This window comes from Grammomys surdaster, unplaced genomic scaffold (genome assembly GCF_004785775.1).
Source record: "Grammomys surdaster isolate TR1022 unplaced genomic scaffold, NIH_TR_1.0 137, whole genome shotgun sequence".
In the NCBI taxonomy this organism is placed as follows: domain Eukaryota; kingdom Metazoa; phylum Chordata; class Mammalia; order Rodentia; family Muridae; genus Grammomys; species Grammomys surdaster.
Window position 1 is genome coordinate 9,089,862 of NW_021604595.1, and position 15,882 is coordinate 9,105,743.

Below are 15,882 nucleotides of genomic sequence, written 5' to 3' on the forward strand. Positions count from 1 at the left end.
CCCAAAGCCAAATAGAGACCCAGGCTAACCTGTCTTCTATGCTTGCCTGCCTCACATACCTGTGTGTAAAAAGTGTTTGCATTTCCTATTTCTTTGTATGAATGTATTCATAATTACACTTAAATGTTTCTTGGTTTAATGTAAAAGACAGTGGCATGTTATTTAAACGAAGTAAGAAGTTTCTCTATGTTACTCTTCTCTCCATGTCTTGTTTTATATTTACCTTGCCTAATGTAGACCGTTGTAATGCACTAGGGATTTTAAAATAAGTAATACAATTTAAATTTAACATGCTAAATGAAGTAATTTAAAATCTCCTTCAAAAATGGATGTGCTTTGGCTGTCTGATTTTCCCTGGTTCCTTTGAAACAACATGGATTATAGCAAATAAAAAGATAATCTCACAAAGCAGTAATCCCACTTTGAACAGTCAAGCGTAGATCACCCAGTGCAGGGACCGGGAAACTTCAAGCTGCCTGAGTCTGCTGTGTGTGGACTTCCTTCCACAGGGCACAGATGACCTCTTACAATGGCCTCTGTTTCCACTCTAATTTTTATGCATCTAGGATGTCAGTAAACGTGTTGTAGGGACTCTGTACTGAAAACGTTCTTTGCTTCGGTTTTTCACAGGGTGTCCATAAGAATGGACGCAGAGTCTCTTTGCCAGATTCCTTCTTGCTGTGTCTCATGAGCCTACTTGATCTTGAGGAGGAGCCGTGTTTAATGATGACAAGCCTGTCTCCAGTGTAGCAACAAAAAGGAGGAGGGCCACAAATAAAGAAGTATTTGGATTTCTACTCAACAAGGAAGAGATCTCCATCAACGACCTCTGCTGGATTACCTTTCCCCAAGATGAACCGATACACAACCATGAGGCAGCTCGGGGACGGCACCTACGGCAGTGTGCTTATGGGCAAGAGCAATGAGTCCGGCGAGCTGGTGGCCATCAAGAGGTGTGTGCACCCCACCGTGGAGTCTATCCAAAGCTTGGGTGTTTGTTTTCCTTTGCTTGAGAACCTGCAGCATTAGGGAGTAAGGTTCAGTCCAGACCTCAAGGTAGTTTGACTGATGAGAAACACTGTTCTAGAAAAAATAAAATTACCAAAAAGGAATACACTTATATGAAGGAAGTCCATGTTGCATTAATAAACCAAGTAAGTCTGAGCACCCTGCATTTTATGCCCAATATATATAGGATAAAACTAGAGATGGTGAATATTTAAGTTTAAACATGAGACAGAATAGAACTTACTAATTCTTTAAGAAAAAGGATGGACTTGTCAAATTGAGTTCTGAAAGAGATATGCTATTTTCCTGAGTATAAATGGAAGTAAATAGAACCAACCATTAATTATTACTTGTTTGATTTATTATATTTTTGCTACGTAACAAAATACCCTGAAGTTGGATAGTTTAAAACAAGGCTAAGATTTCATAATCTACACTCTTTCTGTGGATCAGGAATTAAGAAATGGCTACTGAGTGGTTCTGGCTTGAAGTCTTATGAGATAGCCCAGAAATGGACCAGGGCTGCATTTGTCAGAAGTTTGGCTGGGCTGAAGGATCTTCTCTCAGTGTGATTCACTATTCCAGTCTGATATGGCTACATGGTAGCCTGTGTGGCTTAAACAGCCATTTATTTGTGAAGCTAGTAGACCCAAGTTCAGAGCGTCCGCAGGGCTGGCCTCTGATGCCTCTCTCTGTGCCCTGTAGCTGGTTGTCTCTGTGTCCACATGTTCTTCCCTCTGTGTATGTGTCATGATCTCTCTCTCTCTCTCTCTCTCTCTGCTCTCTGTGTGTGTGTGTGTGTGTATGTGTGTGTGGTGTGTGAGCGGTGTGTGTATGTGGTGTATGTGTAGCGTGTGTGTATGTGGTGTATGTGTGTGTGTGTGTGGTTGTGTGTGTGTGAGTGGTGTGTGTATGTGGTATATGTGTATGCGTGGTGTGTGTGTGTGTGTGGTGTGTGTGATGTGTATGTGTGGTGTATGTGGTTTATGTATGTGTGTGTGTGTGTGTGTGTGTGTGTGTGTGTTGCTCTCCTTTCCTGATAAGGACAATACAGGATTAGGTCCTCTCTTAAGGATTCCACTGCATATTAATTACCTCTCAGAGACTACCTCAGCTGGGCACATTGGTGCTCAGCACAGAAGAGGCTAAGGCAGGGGAATCATGAGTTCAAAGCTGGGCTGGGCTACTTAAGGAAATACTGTCTCAAAACAGTAACAACAGCAAAGAACTCAGACAAACAAAACTGAAATCATGTTTCTAAATATTATCACAATTTGAGGGACTAAGACTTCAGCATAGGAATTTAGGAGTGAGGAAACACAGTTTATCTAATAATTGGGCCATATATCTCCCATTCCACAAAGTTCTATAGACTGGGTGGCTTAAATAACACCCAATTTTATTCATTCATTCATCCATTCATCTATCCATCCATCCATCCATCCATCCACTCATTCCTTGTTGGCCTCTACTCACTGTGTAGAACTCCTGCCTCCACCTCCCACTCCACTGTATTACAGGAGTGTGCCACCACACCCGGCCTTAAATGACAAATTTATTTTCATGTATTTCTGGATCCTTAAAGTCCCCAGTCCCTAAGGCATTGGCAGAGGTGCGTCCTTCTACAGGCTGTGAGGAAGGGATCTGCTCTGACCTCTCTCCCTGGCTTACCAACCACTCTCTTCTCTCTCTATGATTCCCTGTCCAGTTCTCCCTGCTGTAAGGATGCCTGTTGAGTATCAGGGCCAGCTAATGACCTCGCTTTACCTTGACTTCCTCAAATATTTGCCACAGAGATATATAAAATCCCGAGGATTAGGACGTTAGTGCATGAAGTGTGACCCAAACCCAGCCTGGCTAGTAACTATGAGTATCAAGTCAGTGCTGACTGTGAACAACAATCTCAGTTCCTCTCCACCTGGGCCTCTACAGAGGGTAGCCTGAGAATGCTCATGACATTGCAGCTGGTTTTCCCCAGGCTAGACCTGGAGACAGAGTCCACTAAAGAATGAAAATCTAAAAGATAATCTATGCTTTAACGGGTACTTTTAAAAATATCCCTATCTGAAACATCACATACATGATGGCATTATTTTATAATCAGTCTCCAACTGCCCTTTGTTACCAAATAAGTAAGTACATGATAAGTGCTAACATGAATGATGGGTTAGTAAATTGACCTAGGGAAATTTAGTGCCTACTCATCGGTTTTTAAGAAACATTTAGCAAAGAGGAATGAGAAAGAAATCCCTGTAACGTGATGGAGCCTCTTTAACTTATCAGGATGGCGGGAAAGGCCGGAAGCATGTGTAACAACTATCTGTGCATGTACATACATGTGGATTACAGTTCCTCAGTTATACAAAGAAACGTGTTAGCATGCACAAGCAGACTCATAAAAATGTCTCTAAAGGCCCAGAAGGACAGACACAATATTCTTCACAGCTTTGGCTTTTGAAGATGTAGATAGAAGGTTAACACAGGGCACTGGGTATTCTAGTATCGTGGAAGGCTAGCATCTTTTGATTTTAAGATGACAAAATATTATTGCTTCTAGAGAGAAAAACAGTAGTTGTTTTTACCTCTTAGGCATCCCACAATGACTAGTCTCAGGTGTGAGATGTAAGTAAAGGCTCAGGAGAACCGAGAACTCACCTAGAAGTCACATAAACTGAGGTGTCGTTGGTAGAGAGCTTGCCCAGCATACCCAAGGCCCTGAGTTTCGTCTCTGATATACAAAGTGAATGTGGTGGTACACACCCCTAATCTACACTTAGGAGGCAGAGGCAGAAGGATAAATCCAAGGTCATCATTAGCTACATAGTACACAGGCCACTATGCACACACACATATGTCACAAACACAGCCCTTCATACAGGAACTTCACACAGGGAAACTTCCTACAGCACAGTTAGTTGTTGCACGCCTACGGCATACTTACTATACATGTGCTCATGACAAAATGAAGACAAGACAGACGCGTAGCTATCAAATCTACAAGTCACAACATAATTGGGGGGAGAGGAGTGGAAACTTAGTCTTAGGAACAGAGAGAGGCTAATGCCAGCAAACTATCATAGGAGGCTTCCCAGAGAGCAGTGGTTCTCAACCTTCCTAATGCTGAGACCCTTTGAGACCCTAATGCTGTAGCTTCTTACGTTGTGGTGCCTCCCCCCAACCACAAAATGGTTTTTGTTACTTCATAACTATAATTTTGCTACTGTGATGAATTATAATATAAACATCTGATATAAATGATATGCAGATGGTTTAAGGGGACCCTTGTGAAAGAGTTGTTCAACCCCCAAAGGGGTCACAACCCACATGTTGAGAACCAGTTCCATAGAGAGTGAACTTCATGAATTATTACGGTTGTTGTTATTCTAAGGAGGAAGGAAGACTACTTCAACAAGTAACATTTCTAGGGAGTTGCAGGAGCTGAGTAGCTGAGAGCAGTGAGAGGAAAGGGGGGCAGAGGAGTGGGAGGAGCCTAAGACAGGGGAGTGGGAGGAGCCTAAGGCAGGGGAGTGGGAGGAGCCTAAGGCACAAGAGTGGGAGGAGCCTAAAGCCATAAATCCCAGGGAAGGAGCTGCAAAGCACTTGAACCAGAAAACCTAACTCAGAATTTTAGGACAGTCCCTTTCGCTAGAGTGGAGGCACGCATGTGAAGACAGCACAGATAGGCCAGGGAGAATGGCAGAGCTGTCTACTGCCTGGAGTGTATCCCCTTTGGGAGGTACTGCTGCACAGAAGGCACCATATTAATAAGCATGGGAGAAGAGTTAAGATTGTACAAGTCAGAGCTAAGCCACAGTGTCTATTGAATTCTAAAAGTTAATTTGGATATGTTTTTACCTGGGTCCTGAAGACCAGATTCTTTTAAAAGAAATTATTGCACGTATTATTATTGCACGCCATAGGGTGCCTGTGGAAATCAACAGACGACGTGTGGGAGTCAGGTATTTCCTCCTTCCGCATCAGTCTAGGGGCCTCTGACCCGAGCTGTCAGGCTTGGCAGCAGTTTCCCACTGAGCCACCTCACCCATCTCAAGATACTTTCACACTTCTGAAATCGAATTGGAAAGAATCACATCTCATACATGCACTTTGGGGTAGCGTAATCATTTTATTAAACTAGTTTTCTTATATGGCATTGTTTGAATTGATTTTTACTTGATGTTAGATTTTGGAAAGTAGCAACTTTCTAGAAACCCATCTCCATGAGCAGTACCTTTGGGTATGTTCTGAAGTTCACTAAGCCACCTCATAAGCTTCCTTCCAGGGCCTGAAGGAGTCTAAATGAAATTCTGATTTCTAAGGATACTTGTAAAATACTAGCCGTGACACTCTTCAGGTCTCCTGATTGTTCAAAGATAATTCATAAAAATAAGAATAGCCTTAAGTTTTCACTACGCTTTGTAGTACAGTAGCATGTCTTTATGGAAAGACATCTGAGCCGCAGAGGGGCCATCCAGGGCCGTACATCCATGAGCAGCTGAACAAGGATTTGAGCCCAGGCTGTGAAGTCAGACCTTGATCTCCCTTTAGCTGTCAATCCTATGCCTCAGTTCTACTATGTGCACTATAACTTTATGAGGCCCTGCTTTATCGAAGTTAATCGAATAACTTTGATCTATAAATCATCAGTAGATTGTATCAGTTCCTCTTTTCTGTGATAAAATACTCAACAAAGGCAACTAAGGGAGGGAAGGTTTATGCTTGCCTCTTGGCTGGAGGAGGGATTCAGTCCGTCATAGCTGGGAAGGCATGATGCCAACAGGCTAGACATTAATACCTCAGCTATTATGACGTAGAACGAGATGAATTCTCGTGCTCAGTTCATTTTTACTTTCTTTTTATTTGACCCAGGATCCCAGCCTATGGGTTGGGACCACCCACACTCAAGATGTGCTTTCCCCTCTTCAGTTAAACCCTTCTGGAAACATCCTCATATACACATGCCCGGAGGTGTGTATCCTTGGTGATTCTAAATGCAGTTAAATTGACTCTGAAGACCAACCATTGTACAGTTAGACTAATGCAATAAATGTGATCAAGGACACAGTTGGGTAGTTTGGTTTGGTTTAGTTTGGTTAAGTTTGGTTTGGTTTGGCTTGGTGTGGGGGGAGGGAGATTGTTTTGTTTTGAGACAGGGTCTCACTATTGTAGCTCCCAGCAGTCTGGAACTCACTATGTTGACCAGGCTGCCCTCAAACTCAAAGAGCTCTGCCTGCCTCTGTCCTGAGTGCTGGTGGATACCTCCTTGCCTAGCACATAGTTGTTCTTGTCTCCTGTTACTTTTGATGACTAAAAATCCAGTCACATAAAAGTGCTGTCTATCTGCTGTGTGCAGAGTAGAATTTATTACTTTATCATACTATACAGAGTTCTGCTGTCTCTAATGGGGAGAGGGTGAGTAAAGATCAAAATGCAAAAGTCTCTGGGGTCAGACCCTACCCACAGGAGAAAAGGGGAGGGGAGGGGAGGGGAGGGGAGGGGAGGGAAGGGAAGGGAAGGGAAGGGAAGGGAAGGGGAGAGGAAAGGAAAAAGTAAATACCACTTTGTCCAAGTTTGGATCACTCATGATTTGGTTTGGTTTGGTTTGGTTTGGTTTGGTTTGGTTTGGTTTGGTTTGGTTTGGTTTTTGTTTCTTTCCCTAATTTAAATTATTCTGTGGCCTCTTACCCAAAGCTCAAGTAGTAATGTAAAGTCGTCAGGTCAAATCCTTCACTGAGTTTGCTAACAAACTTTGACTCTCGCCCTACCCCAGCTCTGAAGTATAGTGTTGGTGTTTATCTTTTAAGCTGAAGAAAGAATGGAAACGTGCAAGGAAAAATCACACTTTAAAAAAAAAATCACAATTAAATTGACTAAAATTGGTTAGACACTCACTCAGAAGGGAAGCTCCAGGGTCGTCATGATTGTGTTGAAGCAGAATGGTGGGCCAGACCTGGCACCTCTGAGCCCAGACCTGGCACTATGAGATTCGAGCAGAGAGGAGGGGATTTCCTTCGGGAGAGGAAGAATGTCACCTAAAGTGAAGCCGTACTCAGGAACACCAGAGGTTGTGAAATTTGTTTCTTGCAGCCTTCAATCCTGAACACTAAATGTTCCCTCATCTCTTTCAGGATGAAGAGAAAGTTCTATTCTTGGGATGAGTGTATGAACTTGCGAGAAGTTAAGGTAAAGAGGCCAAGGCCCCAACAGTACACCGTGTCTGAGCACAGCCACTGAGATCATTCTAGAGCAGCGCTTCTCAACCTTCCTGGCGCTGCAGCCCTTTAACACCGGTCCTCGTGCTGTGCTGACCCCCAACCATGAAATTACTTCATTGCTACTTCATAATTGTAATTTTGCTACTGTTATGAGTCACAATCTAAATATATGGTATGTAGGATATCTGATATGCAACCCCTGAAAGGGGTCGTGATCCACAGGTTGAGAATCCCTGTCCTAGACTCTTCCATATGCATCCTAAAGATAACTGCATCCACTCCTTTCCTTTACATTCCTGAAATCCTTGCTCCCATGTTAGAGGGGAACAGAAAACGAGGCTTTCTTCTATTTAAAGATAACTTCAAAACTCCTCAACAGAAAAGCATGCTTTTAAATCATGGCATATGCTGTCTTGTGTTTTATGTGGTGTGACTTGGGTGAGATTTTAGATACTTGGCATGGTGTCTGACATGGGTAAGTCAGAAAGAAAAACTTAGACCTGCCTTGGGAAAGGGAAAGTGACTGGCTATAGCTGCTGCTGCTTGCTTGCCCTTTTCACTTAACATTCATTGCTTAAATCATTTAATGTTTGCTTTAAACGAATTCCCCAAGATCTTTTTAAATTTATGTAGCTCTTAACATGTAATTTATTAATGAATGTAAAAGAAATAGACAAGTACCCGAGATAACTAGCATGTCTAAGGTCTTGCCGATCTCTATAAATGTGCTTTAGGAATTATACTGCTGTCCTGTTTTACAGTCCCTGAAGAAACTCAATCATGCCAATGTGATTAAACTAAAAGAAGTTATCAGAGAAAATGACCATCTTTATTTTATATTTGAATATATGAAAGAAAACCTCTATCAGCTAATGAAAGACAGGTACGTCTTTATTTTATGAAAACTATTTTCCCTGCCATTTTTTCCATGAGTCCCTTGAATTCTTTCAGTGCCTCACACTCGACGATGCGCTGATTTATAACTCAAACAGGTAGATATAGATGGGCTGTCATCTCATCAAATGGTAGCATCCGACACTGCAGAGCCAGCTATGACCTCACTCCCACTCTCCAGTGCACCGGCAGCTATCACAAAGACAGCACACAGACGTCCAACCATCCCTCCCCTTTAGACTGAAGAGAATCGTCAGCCTTATGTTCACGAGTAAAGCTGGCTGTAGGCAAAATTGAGGACCTTTGTCTTCGTTGCCCTTTCAAGCATCTTATAAAGAGTTGTGAATAAATGATTAAAGGAATAAAGTAGCTTTCAAGAAGAGATGAGCTAGAAGCTGGGGAAACAGCTCAGTGAATAAAGTGCCCTCAGAACAAGCTATGAGGAGCCAAGTTCTGATCCTCAAGAACCACACAGGGAAGGCAGTGGATGGCTGTAACCCTAACATGGGGGAGGGAGACAGACGGGGCTTTGAACCTCATTTGTCAGACAGTCCGGCCAACGAGTGAACTCCTGATTCAGTGACAGACTCTGTTTCAAAGAAACAAGGCAGAGAGAGAGTAATGGATGAAGACATCCAACACTCACCTCTGGCCTCTACAAGTAAATACATACCCACAGCCATCCACACTGCTGGCCACAAACTAGCTGCTGAAGTCATTAGAGATATATGAGTCATAAATCTTAACCAGCTGGAAGGAAATTCTCACTTTAATATTCAGGTACTCATCATTTTAGTTGGTGGCCTGACAAATTAAATTTTGTGCCCTTAATTTTATCCTTACTGGGACTTACCAAGGGCATATCTAAATGCCACTTCTCAAGTAGCTGGCCTCATAGGACTTTTGAACCCTTACAACGATTAAAATAAACTGTGCTATAATGCGAATTAAATTGTACACCAAGTTTTAGAAACTTAGTACCAAAAACTATAAGTAATTTTTTTATTAGTCAGGCATGGTAACTTCACACCTGTAATCTTAGCACTTGGGAGGTGGAGAAAGAAACATCAGAAGACAGAGTTGTCTTGAACTAAGTAGCACCTTTAAGGATACCCTGGGCTATGTAAAACCAGATCTCACAATTGATTGTATGTTGAAATAAGTATATATTTTTTAAACTAAGTGGAAAGATAGAGACAAGGGAAAGACCCAAAAATGGATTCTAAGAAGTAAAAAGTTCTGGAGTTTCTATGCTGTAATAATAGATGGCCATAGGTCAGAATCACAAATTGCATTATTTGAAACATAGAAGAAAGGATTTTGAAGTTTTTACCATAAAGAAATGATAAGTGTTTGAAACATAAATAATTACCAATTTAATCATTATATATAGTGCATACGTATGTGAGATTATCACATATCATGCATATTTTTTATATTTTATGTTTATATAAATATGTACTTTTGATAGTTTTATACAACAGTCAAAGTAAACTTCAAAATTTTTAAGTAAGTTTACTGTTTCCTGTTTCATTTGCTTTTCGAATACTTTTTGAAATGTAGTTGCTGAAAAAATTAAGCACGGTTCTCATGGGTCGCCCTTAACTGAATCTTTATTAGATAGTATCAAGATGCAGTGTAAAACTGGAGCATGCTGGGACACAGTAGTGCATGCTGGGACACAGTAGTCCAAACTTGTAATCCCAACACTGGGAACACTGAGGCAAGAGGATGGTAAATTCAAGGCCAGCCTTAGCTATACAAGACCCTGTCTTAAAACAACAACAGGGACCTAAAACATGCAGGACTTGGTCTCCAAGCCTGAGTGAGTAGTTATTTATTGATATTGGTACTTTTCCCAGGGTATTTTGCCCTTACTGGGACACTTTATATTTTAACTCCTGAATATCTGTATAAGGCATTGGCTGTTGGATTTGAGATTTTCTGAAACATCAAAACAACAGCAATGAACATCACTATTTTCACCTTTAAACCTACAGTGGTTAGCGCTGCAGCTCTAGCCATGAGACTTTTAGCCAACAGAGACTGCAAGGCACCAGGAGTATCATTGGCCTTCTTCAGTTTTCCTTGGTTAACAAACCCTTCATTTCTTCCAGAAACAAACTGTTCCCTGAGTCAGTCATCAGAAATATTATGTATCAAATACTACAGGGACTGGCATTTATCCATAAACACGGTGAGTTTCTTTGTAGTCTCACCTTCCTGTCTGTGTCCATAGGGTGCCATCAAGACCACACATGGTAATAATGTGTCTTCTGCTGAGTTATGTCTGACTTTGTTGTCGAAACATTATAATTTTTTATAATTGTACATAGATATCTATTATCTATAACAGACATTTTAGAAGTTTGATCACCAGTTTCCTGCCTCACACTCCTCTGATAAACTCAACTAGAAAAACATTAAGATGAAGAAAAACAAAAGTCTATCTTGTGAGTGTTTTTTCAGGTTAGGGGACGAATTCTCCTTCTAGACATAAGTTGAAAGTAACCAGTTTTATCTGACGGACTGCACAGAGAACAGCAGGCATGGTGGTGATGGTGCCAGGCTGCAAGGACCCCATCTTGAAGAAACCCTGAATGGCGCTGGCACTTTCGTGTTGTGTAAAGAGAGCAGTGATGTGATTTCAGGTTATGGCTAATTTTTGTTTTTCTGCATCATTCTGCTATTCTGATGATTTTTTTCGGTCTCTGTGAGGGATGCTTTCTGGACCAGGCTTGCCCTTTTTGTTTTCTCAATGACAGCCTTCCCTCCAAACATATTTTGGAAAGGATTAGAAGAAGCCGTTGATCAAGCATGGCTGCTCACAGGGATTTGAATAAGGCATAGTGCCTCTGTACGGTGTTTTATAGTTGTCCTTAGCTTTTACACTTAGTTACACTCCATTCTCAGTGGAAGGGAAGCTAGTTTTTATTTCCTATGAATCCCTTACTTGTTTACTTCATGTGATTTTGTATATCCATTAAATGAAGATGATTATTAGCTCCGACATCTAAAACATTGCTGTTATTGAATGTCTGGTTAGAATCACTGGCCGTTGGGGTATTTAGCGGGAAAGGTTTGTAGGTCTGTGTCATGGTATTGCTGCACCTAGGTAGGCAATGGTTAAATGGTCTTCAGAAGCCAGCGCCGGGGCCCACTTCAGGGAAGAATCCTTTTAAAGCTGACTCACAAGGAAAGACCTCGTGGGTGCCTTAATCCTGCCCCATTTCCTCTGGGCTGCCCATTAGCCTCTGTAACTGACCATCTATTTTATACAGACTCGGTAATAATGAGCTTTTTCATTATTGACTTTTTCAAAGACTTAGCCACCAGGCGGAAGTGAACTGTTAAATAAATGAGGAGATTAGTTCAAATGCGTGGAGCTCTTTTGTCAAATAAACTTTTCAACCATGTGATTAACCTCAGGGAATCTTGTGTTAAGCTGTGGTATGACAGCAGTAAGGAGACCAACTACATTGTCTGAAGCCAAGCTTCTGTCTGCGTCTCTTCCTTCTTGTCTGTCACACAGTAGTGATAACAATACATCCAAATTCTATACGGTTGTAGAAATACTAAGGGATAGTCACAATGTGTCAGTATCTATCCCTTGCACACACCCACTGAAGTCAAAAATTAAATATACAAGTCAAATGGGCGGTTATTTTTAATGATCTTACATGTCATGTGAACCTTCTAAATTATTTTGCAAGCAAGTCCCTACACCCCTTTACTTCTTCCACAGACAGTGTTTCCTCCCCTAATCCTGTGCCGCTAATAGGAGGGCTTGGTTATATTTATAACCAGCAAACAAACCGTCACACGATGATAACAAACATGATTATTTAGTGTGTTTTCCTCTCTTCCTTGCACAGGCTTTTTTCACAGGGACATGAAACCTGAAAACTTGCTCTGCATGGGTCCAGAGCTGGTGAAGATTGCTGATTTTGGACTTGCAAGAGAATTAAGATCACAGCCACCATATACTGACTATGTGTCTACCAGATGGTAACATTTATATCAAAGTTTTCCTATGTTGAACAGTTCATTGTCTTTCCAGAAGGTCCATATTGGGTATTTAAAATAAAATGTAGACAATTTATGTCCTTTATAGAGAGGGAAGAACTGGCTTGTGGCTCTTCCACTAGTGAAGCAAAAGAAGGAAAAATATTTCATTCAACCTTCCAATAATACTAAATACCTACTATGCGCTAAACATTACCATAGGCATTAAGAACACAAGGCCATGAAAAACAGAAGTCTCTGCCCCATGAGAGCCAAGACACAAATAAGTTAAATGTCATGAGTTACCAAAATCGATGTCACAGTCCCAATAGCCCATAGGGCATTCCACCTAAGGGAAGGCTATTCAGCAGGAGAAAGGGACAGTCTACCGTGGCATACAGTACTATGGTACTTCTAAGAGGTAACGCCGAGAGTAAGAGGCCACACAGAAAAAGAGTTTTTACTGAATGCAGTCATTTGTATACAGTGCAAGGCTAGGAAAGCTGTGGGTTTGCGTCACAATGGTGATGGAATGAGCCTCTGAGGTACCCATAGAATGCCTTTCTTGATTTGGTTGTTGAACCTGTAAGTGTGTCCTATTTGTGGAAAATTTAGCAAGTTGTGGGCTTAAGTGCATTTTCCTGTATGTTTATTTGTAAAATCAAATGTGTACATACGTCTTATAGCAATATATTATTGTAAACAAAATAATATATGGAGACGGGATAGGAAGTTGGGATCAGTGAGGTGGGAAAGAATGTATACATATACACACACACATATACCACACACACACACACACACACACACACATATACATATTCTGTATTCTGAGGCAGGGTTTCTCTCTGTAGCCCTGGCTATCCTGAAACTCACTATGTAGTCCAGGCTGGCTGCAAACTCAAGAGATCTGCCTGCCTCTGCCTCCCAATGCTGCGATAGAGGGCGTGCATCATCTCAAGTTGTGGTGCTTTGTAACAGCAGCCTTGAACTTAGGAATACATGGGATTTTTTGTTTGTTTGTTTGTTTCATTTTTTTTGAAGGAAATATCCCAACAACAGTCTTCAAAAGCAAACAAAATACACCTTTAGTTAAAAAAAAAAGATAATTTTCTGTTTATCAATCAAGAGTAGTCAATGATGAACATATACAAAATATTCACTGGCGTTTGCTGTCTAGCACAAGCGGCCATCATTGCTGGCATAGTGCAGACCAGAACACACCAGCGTCCCAGGCAGTGTATGCATTTGAAAGGTTAGTGAATGTAGAGAAAACTGTATATATACTAGATCAGCCTGGTCTACAGAATTCCAGGGCAGCCAGGGCTATACAGAGGAACCCTATCTGAGAAACACACACACACAGACACACACATGCACGCACGCGTGCATGCACACGCACAGGAAGAATGGAATTGTGTCATCTTTAGGAAGATAGGATGAGCTGGAGTTCCTCATGTTAAGTGACATAAGCCAGACTCAGGGAGACAACTGTTCTGTAGAAGGAGGTCAGCAAGAGCTGGGAGCAGGGGCTGTTGCAGGGGCTTGCCACTTGCCTTTGCTCTTGTAAATTAAAAATAGAACTATCTGTATGAGGAAGTGTAATGATAGCATGAACATTTTCAATGTAATTTGTAAAAAAAAAAAAAAAAAAAAAAACAGGGAGAGGGGCAGAAACCCCCTACTCTAGGACAATCCACCCATCTTTCCTTTCCTAACCTGCATTCGGATACATGCACACATGATGGTTTTGTCATGGTTCTTTCTGAATACTTCAGAGAGTACTTACCTTCCCGGATTATCCTTATGAAGACCTACTCCAAGCCACATGGACATTTTCTCTACATTTCTAGCCAGCCCCACTGTGGTCAGGAAATAGGTGTCTCACCCAGAGTCCCTGGTATACAGAAGATGCTTTGTCCTTGGGCCTTGCTTGGAAGCTGTGAGCCAACCGTTGACTCCTGCTGACTATGGCCCTGTGACATCACACTCGAAACAGCATTTTTCTGTACTGTTTTCTGTTTTCACAGGTACCGCGCTCCTGAAGTTTTACTAAGGTCTTCGGTGTACAGCTCTCCCATTGACGTGTGGGCCGTGGGAAGTATAATGGCCGAGCTTTATACATTTAGACCGCTTTTCCCAGGGACAAGTGAAGTTGATGAGATCTTTAAAATTTGCCAAGTGTTAGGGACTCCCAAGAAAGTAAGTCCCCTGGTCCCGGAGTAGCGCTGGCCTCTCAGTGCCTCTCACTTGCTACTTAGCTTTTTTTGTTTTTTATTTCTTACTTTAGCAAAGGTGTGTGATGTTTTCAGTTTCAAATACCTTTACACTTGAACAATTTTCCTTACAAGCATTACATTCTTATTGGGAAGCAGTAAAGATTGCAAGAAGTCAGCGTCCCACCAGATTCAAATGGGAGAAAGGTGTTTGCTTTTCCTTTAAAAAACACTTAAGGGGACAGTCCCCCTAAAGTTTAAGTTTAAGTCTGTGATTCCAAGACTTCCCCCGCTTGCTCTGTGAATGCCTACCCCCCCATTCATTAACCCCTGGGACCCTAGACCTTTTTTTATCTTAGCTTTTTTCGTTTATATCTCTGCTGTGATATTTGCTCTACTGAATTCTGAGTAGCTCTCCTGGCTATTTCCTTTGGGGAAGACCTTTCCCTCTAAGATTCAACTACTAAGTGTAATTGTGTAATTAAGCCAGCACTGGCCTTTCAGTCGGCAGGAGAATATAGATGCTAAAGCATGAAGCTGACTATCCTTTCTTCCCACGAATATTGTAATCTTGGACTTGCTCTGATGTGTAGTGGGAATCTTCACAGGAGGCAGCCTCTTCGTAAATATTTTGTCCTTGATTCAGTCACCATGATGCCAGTGAGACTGAAAGCCAGAAGAAGTTTGCTATTTCAAAACGTATAGATATGCTATTTCATTTTTAACCCCCTCTCAGATCCATGTCCTTTCTTTCTCTAAGGCATCTGGTATTTCACATTTATTTATATGACTCAGCATTGAAGCCTTCCCACATGAATCCGTGTCATCCCTGAGTTATGTTAATTACAAAAACCACTTTCTCTTTGTTTATATCCTTTAACAGAGTGACTGGCCGGAAGGATACCAGCTTGCGTCCTCCATGAATTTCCGATTTCCCCAGTGCATTCCTATAAACCTCAAAACACTCATTCCCAATGCCAGTAGTGAGGCTATTCAGCTTATGACTGAAATGCTGAACTGGGATCCAAAGAAACGACCAACCGCAAGCCAGGTATGGCCGCTCTTCCAGGGGACAGCTCTTTAAATTTGTGAGGTAAAACCCTCACAAAGAATTATTCATTTTATGTGCATGTGTGTGCCTAAGTATGGATGTGCACCACATGTGTGCAGGAACCCAAGAGGCCAGTAGATGGCATTGGATCCCCCTGGAACTGGAACTATAGGTGGTTGTGAGCCACCACGTAGGGCCCGGGAACCTAACCCAGGCCTTCTTCAAGAACAGCCAGTGCCCTTAACCACTGAGCCATGTCTCCAACCTTTAAATTTTTAAAGTTTGGCAATTTTACAAAGACATTGATTCTCAACCAATGTTTTCCAAGACTGGTAAATGCTAAAAACCCAAGACACTCACTATATGCAACAAGCAAGAGAGACGAATATTGCCGGGCGGTGGTGGCGCATGCCTTTAATCCCAGCACTTGGGAGGCAGAGGCAGGAGGATTTCTGAGTTCGAGGCCAGCCTGGTCTACAGAGTGAGTTCCAGG

General features: G+C 41.8%; 1 protein-coding gene across 1 annotated transcript in view; it reads left to right on the forward strand.

Annotated features, from left to right (window-relative positions):
* Positions 1-852: 852 nt before the first annotated feature.
* The window catches only part of Mak (male germ cell associated kinase), a 39,187-nt gene continuing 24,157 nt past the window's right edge, over positions 853-15,882 (forward strand). Inside the window, exons 1-7 of the mRNA XM_028763101.1 lie at positions 853-953; positions 7,137-7,191; positions 7,985-8,106; positions 10,235-10,314; positions 11,993-12,125; positions 14,153-14,324; positions 15,222-15,389. Coding sequence (XP_028618934.1) covers positions 853-953; positions 7,137-7,191; positions 7,985-8,106; positions 10,235-10,314; positions 11,993-12,125; positions 14,153-14,324; positions 15,222-15,389 — 831 coding nt within the window. The remainder of the gene's footprint in view (positions 954-7,136; positions 7,192-7,984; positions 8,107-10,234; positions 10,315-11,992; positions 12,126-14,152; positions 14,325-15,221; positions 15,390-15,882) is intronic.